The 18,491-nt window shown below is 33.2% G+C and overlaps 1 protein-coding gene across 1 annotated transcript; it reads left to right on the plus strand.

The window, feature by feature from the left end:
* The first annotated feature begins 385 nt into the window (after positions 1–385).
* LOC127738453 (E3 ubiquitin-protein ligase RNF13-like) lies at positions 386–18,491 on the plus strand. The gene is made up of 10 exons (XM_052249712.1): positions 386–512; positions 2,131–2,238; positions 3,048–3,128; positions 3,513–3,632; positions 5,256–5,349; positions 6,990–7,083; positions 10,570–10,696; positions 13,927–14,032; positions 14,652–14,732; positions 18,262–18,491. Exons 2-10 carry the CDS (start codon positions 2,158–2,160, stop codon positions 18,351–18,353), a joined length of 876 nt encoding a protein of 291 aa, XP_052105672.1. The 5' UTR covers positions 386–512; positions 2,131–2,157; the 3' UTR covers positions 18,354–18,491.

Below are 18,491 nucleotides of genomic sequence, written 5' to 3' on the forward strand. Positions count from 1 at the left end.
GGTGCCGACTCTAAATAAAATGTACTTACTTATGCGCGATTTTCAACACATAATTTCTTCCGTTATATCATACAAATCTGGTAGAAACAATATTTTGCTCTCAGGTTATAAATAAAATAGATGCCTTTTCCGTATGTTGAAGGCTGAAGACTTTATACTTCAACATTCAGGATAAATTGTATAAGAAGAGCTAAAGCGTATATTAAATGATGCAGTTATTATTTTTATGTACATATCTCGTAAAGTATATGTCTGAATCATACATGTTATATATATCTATATTAATCGATACATAATTATATAAAAATTAATATAAATGCAAAAAGAACTAGTCAATTTATATGGTTTCAGATGACTTGTTAAGGAAGTTACGATAAGTATATTTAATAAACATGAAATGAAGCATGCTATTTTTAAAGTTCACATTTGTTGTAAAAATTTCTATATAATTGGGTGTGTCAATAATTATAGTTAGATCAACACTTGGGTTGGAATATACATGATGCTCAAAGGTAAGCTAAACTATATTTGATTTGTCCAAAATCGTCTTCACTTACATCCTTCTAATTAGGACAAACAAACAGATTATCACGAGTTTAGATAAACAAAAGTCAACGCGTATGTAAAATTACTCTTTTCTACAATTTAAACTACATGTATTTCCATAATCATACCAAAAAGATACCAATTTCCATAACATCCAAATGCTATACATTTTGATCTCTGTTGAAGGCCACTTGGTGACTTGAAATTTTGTTTTTTTGTTCACATTTTTGTCCTTAAGTCTCTTCATTGTAATATGGATAGCTGTCTCATTGGCGATCATACCACATCTTATTAATTGTATATTGTTGTTGAAAACGTGATCTGTTAGCTTTTTGCAATTTGAACTTTTTCTTTAGAACAATTGCATAGAAAGATGGTGAATACATTCCCACATAGTCCTTTCAATGTGTTCTTTCCTTGGTGTTGATTCGTCAATAAGTATGACCACCGTGACCTTTTTAAATTTCTAATGTATTTTTTTTTGCATATATCTTTATGAATGAATTCATGAAATGATACTTACAAACTTTTTAAGGTCTTGGTGAAATGGTTAACATGGGTCATAGGGGCCATGAAGGGGTCCAGTTGTCTGATTTTCAAACTGTTCTTTTTCTATAACATCACCAAAATAATTGAAACCAGACTTGTCAGATATGTTTCTGTAGAGGTTTTAAACAAACACAAGTACATTATGTGGATAAAAATTCAAAACTGAACAAATTAGAGCAATTTTAAATATCTGTTAATACTTTAATGTAGTCCAATAGGCCTACACCGAAGGTCAATGTTTACCTCGAAACCGTATGAAAAATACATATAAGAATAGAGAATGGAAACGGGAAAACGGAGTCAAAGAGACAACAACCCGACAAAGAACAGTCCAAGGCCACCAATGGGTCTTTAACACAGCGAGAAAATGCTGCACACGGTGGCGGGCTTCAGCTGGCCCCTAACAATCATGTAGACTAGCTAAGCGAAATGATACCACACTGAACTCCGAAACATACAAATGAGCAAAATTAATTTAAAAATAAATTAAGATTAACACAGCCTTGAGGTTCCTGACATAGGACAGGCGGGGTTAAACATTGTTTTCATGTCGATAAAGATTAAGTGAAAATGATCTTGCGTTAATACTCTTTAGAAGTTACTTACCAAGTTTTGCTTCTTTGGTCTAGATGAAAAGTCCAATATGGCTTTTAAGTACCAAAATTGGCCCGATCTAATGAATGTATTTCAAATTTTAATTTAAAGAAACAATAAATCTATTAAGAATTAACTTGACAGGGATGTTCCTGTGAAGGCATATCATAAATACATTCATGTTTAAAAGACCACTAGGATCGGTCAAAGCTTTGATTTCTATTTGAGAACAGATGAAATCGTTAGAGAAACAAACCAAGCATGGAGAACTGTTTTTAGAAGGTATGCATTATGTTTTGGTAGTTCGATTTAGGTAAACAACATATTTTTGCTATAAGGCCAAACTCCATACCAGTGGGCGATTCAGGTACAATGGAGCCTCTAGTTTCGTCTCTTTCCATTTTCTGGTGTAACTCTAATCTAATACAGTTTTTTTTACAGATTTGCCATAGCGAAAATGCATATAAGATGAGGAAGTTTACAATAAATAGTGTGTTCATGATATGTTGGCCTTGGTTGATCCGTTTAGCGTATTCAAAGGTTAATGTAGTAAGTACTCACTTTTGCCTTAGCAAACCAATATCAAACAATAAGAAATTATCATTGAAGTAATTGGGACTAAAAAAAAATGAAAATTAGAAGTACAAATGGCAATAATGGCTAACGCAACAAAATTGATAAACAAAAAAGTTATCGAATGATAAGATAGAAAATCAAAGCTAAAAAAGTGCAATCTTCAATAAAAGAAGGATTGCATATCACCATATATAGGTTGTACTGAAAGACATAAATTAATTGACCTATGAAGTCCTTCAATCCAAGTAAAATTAAAAGAATTTACAAAAGACGAGAGTTGTGCATTGACAGGAATTCTCTTTTGTCCATTATTCAGTTCCATGATATATACATATAACTTTCCAGTATGTTCTTTTGACCGGGACCGATTTGGTGGTGTTACATTTTACAAAGTCTACTCGAGTTATTTTGCAAAGAATTCCGCTCAAACCGGTGCTAGGGGCCGTCTGAAACTTTAAATGAGGTGAGGATTTTTATTGATCCGTGTTGAAGGCCTCACTGTGACTTTGAGATAAAAAACAACAACAAAAGCACTGTTCCTTTGCTTTTAGTGGTTTTTTTTCTGTGCATGTACTTATTATTTTGTGACATAGATACCAATTGTAACAGTCAACCTTTTTCATTTCTATAAAAATTTAGACAAATTAAAATCAAAAGTATCAAGGCAGTAGCTGTACTTGATACAGCCATTTGATATAGTTCTCAGAATTTTTTATGAAGAAAGTTACTCGTTTTATTTTAATTCGATAAACGATTTATTTATTTTAACCAAAATATTTCAGATTGAATATGGAAAAACCATCCATACATTCAAAGACGAGATAACAGGAGTTGGACCAAGTTTTTCAGAGAATGGCATTAAGGTACAGTAACTATTAGACTGGTGTTAAAAGATAGGCGTGATTTCCGGTGCTCCAAAAAGGTAAGGGGATCCTGCTCCTCATATGGCATCCGTCGTGTTGCTTTAATAACCAAGTATTACAAACCAAACAAAAATTGATTCACAGAAATGAAGTTCAAAACCAGGAGTAAATGTAAGGATGTTTTATCACTCCCTGTATTCACAAGTTGCACCGATTGAGATGGAACGAATAAACATGAACTACAAGGTTTATTGCTAGCACAAGAACTCCTTAACCATTCACAAAAATTAGGAAATTGTTATACAAACAATTGTGCATCGGTTCTAAAAAGACGTTTAATAAACTATTGAAAATTTTTTTTAACCTGATATTATTCACTTTCAGGGAAAACTTGTTTATTTCGGACAAATTTACAATACTTCATGCCTGGACTATGGACCACAGTCTCACTTACAGAATAGCATAGCATTGATGAGACAACACGGCTGTGGTATTGTGAATATGGTAATAATAATGATAATATGTAAAAATATTGCTAAATAACAAAAACACTAAAGTCTAAGATAGACAAAGCATCATCAAAATAGTCCGAAATCACTGGGATAGAAACCAACAACAATGACGGGAAAACACAATAAGTTTCCCCAAAACAAAGCAAAACATATCAAGCATGCACGATTGAAACTTTGAGCGCCCCACCCAAATTTAAATCAGATGACAGTACAGAATGTAAAAGTCCAAACAAGTAAACAAATCTCCCCTTCTGACAGAGAAGTTACCAATTGGATATATAAAGTTCATCTCTGGTTTCAAATTGTTTACCCAGAATTGAGCTAATCAGACGTTTGCTTTGCTGTTCTTTGTCTCTTTAAAGCTACAAGTGTATCTATACATCCCAAACAACTTAAAGGACACAAAATAAGCAGTTTTATTGTCGAGCAGAGAAATCAGCAATTTGAATGACTATACCAGTACAATATACAACGAAGATTTTGTTGACGTTCCAATCGAAATACTTGAAAGGCCAAATCAATTACTAAAATGAAGAGCAACATTTCAAAAAAACGTGTCAAATCAGTCAAAGGTGATTTATGCCTGGGGTAGAAAAACCGTAGACAAACTAGTGTTTCGACTGGTACTTACATTTTATGGACTTCAAATTTACAGGAAATTACAGTGTTCGTGGTATGGTATGGCAGACGACAGAAAACCACAACACTGATTTAAAAAAATAGGATATGTGATATAATTGCCAATAAGACAACTATCCATCACAGTTCAAATGGCGTAAATTTAAGCAAAAATAAGTAACCATACGGGGTTCAACAATGAGCAAAACCCATATCGTATAGTCACCTATAAAAGGTCTTGACATGATCAAATGTGAAACCTTTCAAACAAGAAAAAATAACGACCCTATTTATAACAATACAATTTACGATAAACAAACATGACAGACATGATCCAAACTGAATTACAGGCCCCTGACTTGGGACAGGTACATAAATAATGAGGCGGGTAAAACATGTTTGTGAGCGCTCTCACCCTCCCATAATCTGGAACACTGGTCTAATAGCACAACAAAAGAACAAGCTTTAACCCCGCCACATTCTGTATGTGCCTGTCCCAAGTCAGAAGCCTATAATGCAGTGGTTGTCGTTTGCTGTTGTATATCATATTTTTTTTTCGTTCAATATTTTGTACTTAAATCAGGCCGTCAATTTTCTCGTTTGAATTGTTTTACATTTGTCATTTCGGGGCATTTTAAAACTGACTATGCGGTATGGGTTTTGATCATTGTTGAAGGCCGTACGATGACCTTTAGTTGTTAATTTCTATGTCATTTGTTCTCTTGTGGAGAGTTGTCTCATTGATAATCATACCACATCTTCTTACTTTTATATTTATAAACCAACTAGCTGAAGCATAAGTGATAACTATTCTCATGTATTGGTAACGTCTAGATATCATTGCATGACCGACAATTGGAAAAGGAAATATTAGAACGGAATCTCTTAACGTTGCCAAATATCATTAGCTATGCCTTAGGTAAACTATAAGACAATAAATAAATAAAAAAACCATTCTTACTTTTTTCTTAAAAATCTTAACCTTTTCATTTAAAAGGTAATTTCTGCACAACGCATGAACTACAGTGCTGTTATAATTGGTAACAGGAAGAATGGAGTTGAAAACCTTATGAATATATCAGAAACCACAGGTAAAATGATTTGTTTTTCATATAGATTTTAGAGAATGCCATAGCAGAATATTTTACAAAGACAATTAATTGTCAGCAATCGATAAAGCAATGCAAAACCCATAACATTCTGAATTGTAAATATATGATAACAATTAAAACTACAGACTGTTAATGCAAACCCTCATATAAATGAAAATTCTTTCAACAGCGATGACGACCAGCCATGAAACCGGTAGCAATATTTAGTTCTTAAAAAGGTTACGATATGCATCATTGCAAAAACGGAGAAAGTGTTTGATATTCACGAGAAAATACATTACAAAGAGCAATAGCCCAAATTTAGTTGAATAACGTCAAGGTGTGGCAACATTTAAAATCTAAGGCAATTAATACTGGGAATAATCCCGATCCTTCGAATTTCTAGACTGGCATCTTTAAAACACGTACCCTGAAAGGGTGGAACATAAAATGATTTACAGTATACTAAAAGTAGAATGTCATACTGTATTATTGTCAGATAATTACGAGCATTTGTTGCAAACAAACAAAAAAACATTTGAGAACACGTTTTTTAACGTCTAAGCAAGTTTTCACAATGACGAGTGCACTTGCAGCTGTATGATTATATTACTAATGAAGATTTTTACAGATAAGTATAGATGATCGGGTTTTCTACCCATCGACAAATTATCAGCAGCTGGCCACGATGTGAACCTTTTTGGCAAGTAAGTGGAGCGATCGATCGAAAAAACTTCACATTATGTCGAGCGGCTGTAATGTAATCATATCTATACATATAACACCCGATAATCTGTTTATCGTTCTATTACTGTTTCCCCCTCCTTTTGACGAAAATAAGCTTAATAACGTCTCCTAGGATATCGTGACTTCGTTGATAATGTCTGCTCACGTCCCAAAGCCGTGATACGACCGCGAACATTACGGAGCGACTGAGCAGGGTGATATAGGCGAACGGAAGAACGATAAAATTCCATAAATCACTTGAATTTCTCTGGATTTAACCTCTATCAGAAACCCTCATAACCAAACATTTGAAAGCCAATGATGTATAAATACTTGATCGTATGACCGAAGGGGACATTGATAAGATAGACTGAACCATATAAGGTCAACATTTAATGAACCTTACTTTCTTCATAATTTCTCAATCTACTGATGCTATAAATAATGTCAGTCATTTATATATGGACAAACGACTTAAGTAATCACTTCAAAAATATCTACGATCACCAAAAACATGTTGATTGATCATTACAGTTTCTAAATATCTTATTTGATAAGAGATACAAGTCTTTTAAACCTGTCGTGGTTCCACATGTTCCCTGTCATCTATTTGACATTATTGCCGATGATATCCTGGCTTTGAGACTTGTTATTTGTATGCCTTAATAATGATGTGACGGTTGATACATATACAGAAAGAGATGATTATCCTGCACCTGGTCTCACTCCGTATTGATTCCAATTATGTCTATTCATACCTTGACTTATATGGTATGTTAAAAGAGCATATGTAACAACCTGAATATGTATTTTATAATCACTATTATTGTTATTTATAATTTTTATTTAGTTTCGTACAAATTAAATTATATGCATGAGTATTGTGATTAAGTGAACCTGATATTAAATTACAGCAGCCAGTACCAAAGACATAAAAATTCCATCCGTTTTTGTGGAGGATACCGTTGCTTTGTATTTACTAAACTTCGATATCGATCAGATGAGAAAGTAAGTATACATCGTATATAAATTAGCTGAAATTTGGCTTTGGGCTAGCTAGCTTTCAGTAAATGCGAGTACTCTTAGATGTACTTTGAACCTTTTGTCATTTATCTTTGTGCTTGGTATCGGTCGGATGTGTCAAGTTCCGTTACAGCTAATTTTCATAGTTAGTTCTATTGTTGTACCGTTACAACACTGTCCTCTGTTAGGGGGGTGTTTGGTCCTCATAGACACGATTAATTGTTTCATTTGTTGTTAATTAACTGTTCATAAAATATCAAAATTATTCGAAACGGAAAGGATTCATACCCCAGGCATAGATGTCCTTCGTCAGATTTGACAAAACGTTTTTGGTTCGTTTGGTTTTTTTAATTTTTGTTTTGATTCGAGCGCTACTGATGAGTCTTATTGATACAAAAAGGCGTGTCTTGCGCTTCAAATTATAAGCATGTTATCTTTTTTTTAAAACTCGCCAATTCTTTCTGTGCCTGTCCCAATACAGGAACATGTAACCCACGGGTATACCAAGTCGTTTTTCTATCAGTTTTTGTTTCACATTTAGTCACCTGGAGCTTTTTATTGCTTACTATACAGTAGAGGCTTTGCTAATTATTAAAGACGGTGAACCTTAGTTGTATTTATAGTTTTCCTTTAATTTTGGTTGAGTTGTCTCTTTGGAATTCACACCATACATGTACCTCTTAATTTTTACATAAAAAAGAAATAGATAACCTTTCTTTTTTAAATTGAAAATAAACCGATTTTCGTCCATTCTGTTCAATTCATTATTTAACCATATTGACAAGGTTGGGCGGTAAATACCGCCCCTGGTATTTACCGGTGGTATTTACCGGTATTTACCGCCCCGGACAATACTCCTCAAGTGGTCAATACTGGCAAATACTGGTCGATTGAAATTTTCATGGTAGTTTTTACTATTTATTAAAGTAAAAAAAATATAAAAAGTAAGATATATTTAAACTTTTATCTTTTGGCATGTTTCAGCTGATATAAATGAATGAATTTGATATGTTTTATTCATTTTTAACACTTATACCTACTAACTTAGTCCTTAAAAGTTATGATATTGCATATTTTAGATATCTATATATAAAGAATTGACAAATTAATTATTACAACATTTTTCAATCAAGAAATTTTTATTGAAAATGCATAATTTTACAGGTACATAAAACTACAGGTAAATGAAGTTACAGGTGTCTTATTACCTATCACCTGGCATTGCTAGGTGTGAAAATTTAATTACTATAAAAACAACTGCCCCCAATAAATGATGACAAAACATGGTTGAAAGTAATAAAAGTGATATTTGAAGACTCACTTAAACAATAAAATATTTCCTGTCTATTAAATGTGAGACAAAAATCATCTTGATGCATGAAATAAAAGGTATGAAGGACCTTTACTCTTATGGTTGGACAGAAAGTCACAGGACATAAAGTCACAAATTTGATAGGACAAAAAGTCACAGGACAAAAAGTCACAAATAGTTTGTTGACAATTGTTTGAATATATAAGAGAAAGATCTTGAAATATTTTCTTTTTATTACATATATTCATTTTTAAGTTTAGGAAATTGTTCATAATCCTTGATAAATGAAAATTTATTAAATTTTATCGTGCAAAGGATATATTTCTTGACACCATGAAGTCATTTAAGGATCAAGCCTCTTTGACATTTTGTTTTCATAGCAATTATTTGACCATTATTAATATTTATTGCATAAATTTTAATTGCAAAGTTGCTTTATAAATAATAGTTTAAGAAAAACACCAAAATATTTCTTTTTAAATTAGCTTTATCTTGTTCAAAGAAAAATAATCTCAAAACTGAATTGAGACTTTTTGTCCTGTGACTTTTTGTCCTGTGACTTTCTGTCCTACATTCGAACTGTATTACTGTTTATGTTTTAAACCAAAAAATATATAATGTAGTATAAATTTTACCTTTATATAATCAATATTTTCATGATTTACATACACATAGTACAAACATCTTGACCTTAAGCACCAAACTGAAACCTGAAGACCCTATTTGGAACTTCTATACAATATAAGACAACAACAAAACCAGTGCAAAATGTAATGATTGCAATGCTATAGTCAGTGCAAAAGCCACCAGATGAGTTTCCTTGCCAGGGACAAAACATTTTTATCTCATGTTCCAATAAATCATTGTAAATCACTGTTTATTAAGAATTTACAATAAAAATAGAAATGAAAACATTAAAAATGACTTTAACACTTTCATTATTTCATTACTAAAAGTAATTAACCAACAGAGAGTGGTTTTTAAAGTAATGTCCACTCAAAATTTCAATCGACCAGTATTTGCCAGTATTTGCCAGTATTTCCCGGTATTAACCGCCGGCATGGTCAATACTAGTATTGACCGCTTTTTTGCCAACCTTGGGGATAGTTTAATATTACGAATTAGGTATGCACCGACTCCGACCTCGTGGGTAAGACTGTAAAGAATATCAAAAACATATATCTTTTAACGTGAATTGATTGATTGTTGGTTGCTTAACGTCCAGTGGCAAATATTTCATGTATGTTCAGGACGATACAAATTAACAATATATACAATAGGTAGTTCCTGTAATATTGGCCGTCTAGGATGAAGGACGGGGATATTTAGACTGCCACTGGAAAACGAAGGTGTATTGGTTATGGACAGACATTTAACTTTGTAACAGGCCACCTACGGAACCATCAAAGAGTTGTTATAAGGAGTTTGAACGTGCACAGAGCGTGGCACTCTTTCTACACGAGGCATCGGATTTAAAGTCCCTATTCTGACCGGACGTGACTGCGTACTTGTACATCCTGCACAGCCAAAGGGACGTCCCACTTTGGCAAAAGTTTTCCTTGCCGAGCGGAAAAAGACATGTAGTGACCATATTTTTATTCCACAGTCACCCTTAGAATATTGAAACATATATTTTTTAACGTGAAAGGGTTAGAAAAATGCCTGAAATACCAACCAATATTGCATCGATGAATACTATGGTTTTTCATTTCTCTGTAGAAACATTCATCAATTTATTGTTCTGTAACAGAGCTATTGGAAATATGTATCAATACATTTCCATTTTTTTCCGATCACCTGGTCTATTTGTTTGGTAGGACGTCCTTTAAAGGTAGATAACTCTATATATCAGCAATGTGTTCTATGAAAGCATTCATGTGATACAGGAACTAAGAATATATATATGTATAAGAGGAAGGTTGACATAAACGTGTCGATGATTTGTAAAAGTTATGTCCCTTGACCTAGGGTAACCTCCTTTAATTTAATTAGATTTGACCTTCTTCGATTAAACACAGCCTACATAATTAATGCTAACATGTCAAAGACATGTCTTCGTAAAAGTTTGGAGGTTTTCATTATTCACTCATTTGTTTTATGTTTGTGCTGTTCTTGAACTTATTACAATAAAATCAGGTGCATGGCTATGTTTTTTTCAGTGCATACATACAAATTACAAGAGAAGAAGAAGAATCAAGTCCGTTTACCTGGACGGGATATATTGTTGCTGGGGCACTTTTGTTTCTGTTGTTTGCTGCTATATGTTTCTGGAACTGTACTAACAACGTAAGCACAACTTAACTGTATCTTATTTGCATTTCAAAATTATATTTTTGTAACTGCCTCAAGTCTTGTTCTTATAAAAGAAATTTCAATTTGATTATTTTAGATAACTATTTCACTGAAAAAATAAATGAAAAGAATTCCCCAAGAATAAAAAGAACAAAAACAAAAAAACCCGACAATGATCATTTGAAAGATTTGCTATTGCATTGTTTTAAATACAAATATTAATATGAAAGTTTTTTTCATTATAACTTAACGTGATGAATCAACAACAAAAGAGATAAAAGTTAGCAATAGACATTTTGAGAGAAATACTACAACAATACAACATGAAACAATTATAGATATATGATTGAACAATCACATGACAGAGGGAAACCAAGATATGTGGGCAAAAAATAATACAGTTAATTAAGTTGTGCGGAAAATGAACCCTTTAAAGATCAGATCGATGCTTCACAGGGATTGCCAAACAAACCATATCTGATTTCAGTGATACAAATTAAATTCTAAGTATACAAACTCATCATAGATACCAGAATTAAAATTTTGTATAACTAACCTTCAATTGTAGGTCTTTTTGAAACAGATATTGCTGAACATTGAATTATAAAAGTGGAGTAAAGTATGATTGTAATATATATTCTGATTCTTTAAAATGGCATGGTTCACAGTACATTAAGTTTGTTCTGTTTAGTGAAATTTTGAATACAGAAGTAATATAACTGTCTTACTTAAAGTTTTCCTATGGTTCTAATGGTATTCCCAATGGTCTTTTTTTGTATTTGGCTTCTCACTCTTCTGGTCCCGATCACCCCTGACCATTGTTATATTGGAAACCCATGCTGAAAATGATATTTGTCTTTTTTTTTTACATATGACAATTGGGTAAATATATAGTCTTATCTAGAACGTTCATATCACTAAACTAAGAAATGGTCGATGTATAATAAAACATTCTGCCATGATATATTCATTATACATCTTTTCGACGAATTTACCGCGGAAATCCGAGGTAATTTGAAAACTATGAAAGAACATTAGAACCCTGAAACTATAAAAAGTTATTTGTTCAATCTTTTAAAAAAATTATGTTATATTTTTTTAAAAAAGCTCAATAAAAAGGTCATCTTTACAGTCTTATGTTTCTTATCTTGTCTCTTCCTAATCGATTGACGACATTTTATCATCGGTCTTTACAGTCTTATGTTTCTTATCTTGTCTCTTCCTAATCGATTGACGACATTTTATCATCGGTCTTTACAGTCTTATGTTTCTTATCTTGTCTCTTCCTAATCGATTGACGACATTTTATCATCGGTAAACTACTGTCTTGTTTATTCACCCCGGAGATCGGGGGTACAGAGTAATGACAGTGCATACATGCACCTTACGCATGATATTAAGCTATCAATATGCTGTAGTATAAACATAAAAAGAAGGACAATGAAAATGTCGCTTCCTAATATTGCACACCAAAACATAAAAAAGAACAATACATAAGTAGGTGGCTCATCTGAATGTTCGACATAACATGGTTCTTTTTTTAAGTGATTAAAATCTTGCCTGTATATTACAACGCTAATTCTAACAACAGATATACCGAAGACGATATCATCGTATTCATGATTTGAATATACTTACAGGATTTACGAGATTTAAACAGCTATAAACTTCTGTTGCCTTTTATTTTCCTACATTTACATCTTTCTATATTAACGACATCTTGTATTTTAATAAAAAGGCTATGCCTCATATCTAAATAAAAATGGCAGGATCTCCAAAATCATAATACTTATTAAGATGTTTTGTAACAAATGCTTGAAAGCCCAAAGTAAATATACATTTTTTGATGGTGACGTTCCCTTTTCACCATCTTATGGAGTTTATATATCTCAACTTGTTAGATACGCTCGTGTATGTAACAACGTATTTGATTTTAACGAAGGAAACCTCTGTATTACTGAAAAATTATTACACCAGGGTTTTCGATATCACAAACTAGTCAAAACATTTACTAAATTTTATCATCGGTGCAAGGACATCATTCGTAAATATAAATCAACATGCAGACATCTTATACGTTCAGGTATTTCACATTTAATCTTTTATGGTAATATTCTATACAAAGCACAACAATGTCGACATTCACCTCAAAAGCTAACCAAACCTTTAAACAGACTTATTCAGAAGGGATATAGTTACGATACTGTTGTCAGGTCATTAAAGATGGCATATTTTGGTATTAATATTGATTCACTTATAGGGTCTTTGCATCGGAAATAAACGTATGTATTCTAAAACCAGTTGTTGGCATGATATTGGTTATGTTCGTCTCATATATTTTATGATGGTATGATACTAAACCCCTAACGGGAGGGATAGTGCTTGATTTTCATATGATGAAGACATAATCTTTCAATCAGTTTAATTGAGGTCTGGAGCTGCCATGTCAGTAACTGCTAGTAGTCCTTTGTTAATTTATGTATCATTGTCATTTTCGGACTCGGACTTCTTTTAAACTGAGTTATACTGTGCGTATTGCTGTGTGTTTGTTTGTTCTATATTGGCTAGAGGTATAGCGGGAAGGTTGAGATCTCACAAAACATGTTTAACCCCGCCGCATTTTTGCACCTGTCCCAAGTCAGGAGCCTCTGGCCTTTGTAAGTCTTGTATGTTTTTTTTTAATTTTAGTTCATTTATATGTTTTGGAGTTTAGCATGTTTACTGTGACGTCCATTTTCATTGAACTAGTACACATTTTTGTTTAGGGGCCAGTTGAAGCCCGACTCCGGGTGCGGGATTTTCTCGCTGTGTTGAAGACCCATTGGTGGCCTTCGGCTGTTTTCTGCTCTTTGGTTGGGTTGTTGTCTCTTTGACACATTCCCTATTTCCATTCTCAAATTTATGTTGCATAAATACGGTATGACAGACTTGAAAAAAGTGTAGTGTCGTAGATAAATCTGACGGATGTTATTTGATAGATGTAAATACTTTTTGATTTTCGAATTCACGGACCAAAAATTATGTGTTTTTTTCAAAGTTTACATATGTTTGCTTATTCATCCTGTTTGTCGTTTTATTGATCAATTGATCAATAATTCTACAGACATGTTTAATGCTAGTTACATCTATATTAATTCTAAACATAAATGAAGTCCATTCAAGGACACACGTCACGAGACTGTGGAATTTATTCGTTGTTTCAATACGTTTCCATATTTTATTAGTGCCGAGAAAAGATTGAAATAAACAGCTGTATTGGAAAGAAAAGGAGAACTTCAATGCCATCGTTTTGGAATACATCAGAAGTACACGAATCACAATTTAAAAAAGGTAAAAATTATATACTTCAAATGACCAACTTCTTTTCGTATTGATAGCAATTGTTCTATCATATGAATAGAAAATACACAGATCTTTTAACAACTAAGAAAATTGTGACATGTAAGACTAGATATTAAACTAATTACACCATGTACATGTACACGCGTCGGTCGTACTAAATTATGAGTCTGTATATTTTTTGCGTTAAAAATTCGGTTATATATCGTTTTATGTGTAATTCTAGACTGAATTCTATATTTCAGCTTTTTCATGTTTGATACCTATATGTTAAGAGATAAACTAGGTTTCTGAGTATCAAATCAATAAGTGGAAGAACAAGCCCTGTCCAGTGAAAAGCAACAAAAGTGTGTTCGTTTGGATACTAAGGTTACCTGTACGGTCCTCGTGTTTCACGGAAATTTAACTCATGTAAATCTTCCTAATATCATTTACTTTCAAAGTCGGTTTCACAGAAACTTGCCTCATGTAAATCTTCCTCGTATCCTTTAATTTCAAAGTCGATAAGAATCAAAATCTATTACAAAAATTAAAGCAACACGTGATATATTTCTACAACAATATTTACATCTATGTTATAATGAATAGTATATGTCTACATTTACTGTAGGTTTTAAATACGACACATGTCCAGTATGTCTAGAGGAGTTTGTAAAAAAAGAAAAGTTATGGATCTTGCCTTGTGAACACGGTATGTATTTGACAAAAACATAAATGTAAAACAAAACAAAAACAGATTAGTTCTATTTGTTGTTTGTTACACAACATTTGTATATACAAAATGTAAGGTTTGGCCAATGCACAGTAAACTTTCGGAAGTTTATTCCAATAACCATTCATTACGAGTTACATTGTTTCCCCCTTTTCTTTAATGTAGCCGAAAAAGTTACTAACAATGTTTGGCATTTCGAATTTTGTTCTTCTTACATTTTCTTTGTCAGTTAACCCTCGACTAATTGCGTTTTTTTTCCGAAATGAATATTCCTGCCTTTGTCAATAATTGGGTCAGTTACAATGACCCGATTGAATCGTTATTTCATGTGGATTCTTATTTTGTTGACTCTTGCCAAGCTTTTAATTTCATTGTAAAATTCTGATACTCAATACATGTATGTTCACCACAATAGAATATAGTTTAACAAATAATCATTAAGGAAAAATTGAAAGATTCCAAGATTATAAGTTATTTATATGCATTGAAGACTTTATAGTTACATATTAAATTTTATATTTTAACTCCAATTTAAAATCGGACGTAGTTACTAATATACGAAACATTTTTATTCCATGAGATACTGAGGAACCAAAAGAAACCAAACGTGACACGATAATTTTGGTGGCCTTGTAATTGTCAATTACTAATTCCCCAATGACAAACGTTTGAACTCGAATATATTTAATAAAGGTTTAACCGGAAACACGTGTTATGCAAACAGATATCAGATCATAAGTTCTTTTCTCGGCAGCCACTCAACAGATCACATTGTTACATCGAAGACATGTTCTTAGGTGGTTTTCTAACAAGCGTCTTATCTATTGCCATCCTGAAATCCAAGATGGCCATTATATCGCTAGCGAAACGTAGTGTAAAAGTGAACTATTGCACTGATGTCAATTAAAATATCGTTTGTCAAAGCATAAATACAGACAAATATTTGAAGAAAAAATCGGTTATCAACGAGCGAAGCGAGAAGCCATCTCGACAGTCGAAATCATTCAGCATTTCTGCTGTACAAGCATAAGCTGAAATACGTTTTCAAAGACATAATCAGTGACCTGTTGTAAAGACAGGAACATGAAAAACCGTTCATAATGTACTATAGTGGACATACGATATCTATGGCAGAGTCTAAGGAGTTTCAAGCGATGTCGTTCAAAGTTCAACCCGCTAGTTATTAGGCATCGACAAAATATTCCATGCTTAGTTGGTGTTTTATAAATTCAAAGTATCGTTAAACAGGAAGTGGTTGTCCAGCAGATATAAAAATCACTTACACATAAAACATTTCATGATAAAGATTCGGATCAAATGTCAAACTATCCCCTAATGCCTAAATGGCAGTGGTAAGGGAAGATGGTGTGTTACTACGAAAGAATGGATTTACAATAGCAAAACGGAAATCAAAGCATTTCCATGGATCGCATTTATTTTTCTTTAAAATGTGTTATCAACCGAAAGACTTAGCTAGTTGAATTATCAACATGTTGTATTTCTAAAGTGCTTGTAAATAAAATCAATATATTCCAAAATTGATCTTATGAAAATTCTTTTTTATATTCTATTTTTTCCTAAAAAGGTCGGTAATTAAGTTTTCATTATATATCTATATGATTTGTAACACTGGATATTAAACATTTAACAAGGGTATTCCACCGAGCAAGAGGCACTCTGTAAGGCAACCAATAAGACGGCTGCTATATGCTCCTACAGTGTTTGTATGTTTAAATAAAAAAAAAGGAGGCGGATTATACCAAAGGGAAAATAAAAATTCAAAAGTGGAAGAGAAACCGACAACACCACGGCAAAAAAAAAAAATGAAAAACGATGAAAGAAAAACAATCTACAAAACACTACATAGAAAACCTGGTGTGATCCTAGGTGCAACGGAAGGGTAGGCAGATCCTGCTCCGCATGTGACACCCATTGTGTTGCTCGTGGTTAGTAAAAATGTCACAACCGATAACAAGAGGACGGGATTGTGGTTACGACAATTGAAATATATCCTCGACACATGTATTCCATAACTATCAACCACTCATGACGACGTCCGTGAAACTTTCGAAGGGATTACGAACGCCATCACGAGTTGGTTGACCGTTATGGAATATCCGTTATACAGATGATACCTCATATCTTGACTTACATCTAGAAATTGACAATGAGGGTCGGTTGAAAACAAAAAATTACGACAAAAGAGATGATTTCAGCTTCCCAATTGTGAACTTTCCATTTCTATGTAGCAACATTCCAGCAGCGCCTGCATACGGAGTATATATCTCCCAATTGATACGATATTCCCGGGCTTGTATTTCCTATCATGATTTCCTTGATAGAGGATTGCTGTTCACAAGGAAGCTATTAAACCAAGAGTTCCAAATGGTGAAGTTGAAATCATCCCTTCGTAAATTTTACGGACGCCATCACGAGTTGGTTGACCGTTATGGAATAACAGTTTCACAGATGATATCGGATATGTTCCTTATGTCGTAACTACAATACCCTTCCCTTTTCACGAATGTGACCTACCGAATTAGACTATTTACCGGATTTGTAATAACATAAGAAACACGACGGGTGCCACATGTGGAGCAGGATCTGCTTACCCTTCCGGAGCACCTGAAATCACCCCCAGTTTTGGTGGGGTTCGTGTTGCTTAGTCTTTAGTTTTCTATGTTCTGTCATCTGTACTATTATTTGTCTGTTTGTCTTTTTATTTTTAGCCATGGTGTTGTCAGTTTTTTTTTTCGATCTATGAGTTTGACAGTCCTTCTGGTATCTTTCGTCCCTCTTATATTTTCCTTATGTCGTAACTACAATCTCGTTCCCTTTTCACGAATGTGACCTACCGAATTAGACTATTTACCGGCTTTGTAATAACATGAGCAACACGACGGGTGCCACATGTGGAGCAGGATCTGCTTACCATTCCGGAGAACCTGAAATCACCCCCAGTTTTTGGTGGGGTTCGTGTTGTTGTTGTACCCCTATTTATGACATTTTGTTCACGCATCGTTGTCAATATAATGGAATTTGATGCGACTGTCGTACAAGTGAGAGGTTGAGCGCTATAAAACCAGGTTCAATTCACCATTTTCTACATTTGAAAATGCTTGTACCAAGTCAGGAATATGACAGTTGTTGTCCATTAGTTTGATGTGTTTTATCATTTGATTTTGCCATTTGATTAGGGACTTTCCGTTTGAATTTTCCTCGGAGTTCAGTATTTTTGTGATTTTACTTTTTTCAACTTCACCACTATGTCCCGTTGGTTGAATACTTCATTGTAAGTAGCAATTATCGAATAAAAACATCATAGTAAACGCAAGCTCTGCAATATTCAACTTGGAGATATATACTTTTAAAACATGCAGGCGCTTTTCGAATGTAGCAATATAGAAATGGAAAGTTAAGAATTGGAAAGCTTAAGATATATTTTTCTCGTAAAGTTTTGCTTATTTACATATTTGATAAACATGTAATATATTAGGTTTTATTTCAGGGTTCCACGTTGATTGCATAAAACCATGGTTGAATGAAGGAGAATGTAAATGTCCAGTATGTAAACAAATGATTATTTCAATCCCCCTTTGAACCAGTTCCGTATCAACATAGCAGTGGAAGCTGATGTGGTTGATACGAGGGATGTATATACAACTTCATTAACTTTAATTTAAACACTTAGAATAATGAAATAAACATACCAAATCAGGTCTTAAAATAAACCTTAAA

Source organism: Mytilus californianus, unplaced genomic scaffold, assembly GCF_021869535.1.
Source record: "Mytilus californianus isolate M0D057914Y unplaced genomic scaffold, xbMytCali1.0.p SCAF_4, whole genome shotgun sequence".
Classification (NCBI taxonomy): domain Eukaryota; kingdom Metazoa; phylum Mollusca; class Bivalvia; order Mytilida; family Mytilidae; genus Mytilus; species Mytilus californianus.

Coding starts and splice junctions, on each gene's coding strand:
- LOC127738453 (XM_052249712.1), top strand. CDS start 2,158: ATGAGGAAGTTTACAATAAATAGTGTGTTCATGATATGTTGGCCTTGG. Junction 2,239..3,047: donor CGTATTCAAAGGTTAATGTA/GTAAGTACTCAC, acceptor AAAATATTTCAG/ATTGAATATGGAAAAACCAT. Junction 14,033..14,651: donor CGAATCACAATTTAAAAAAG/GTAAAAATTATA, acceptor CATTTACTGTAG/GTTTTAAATACGACACATGT.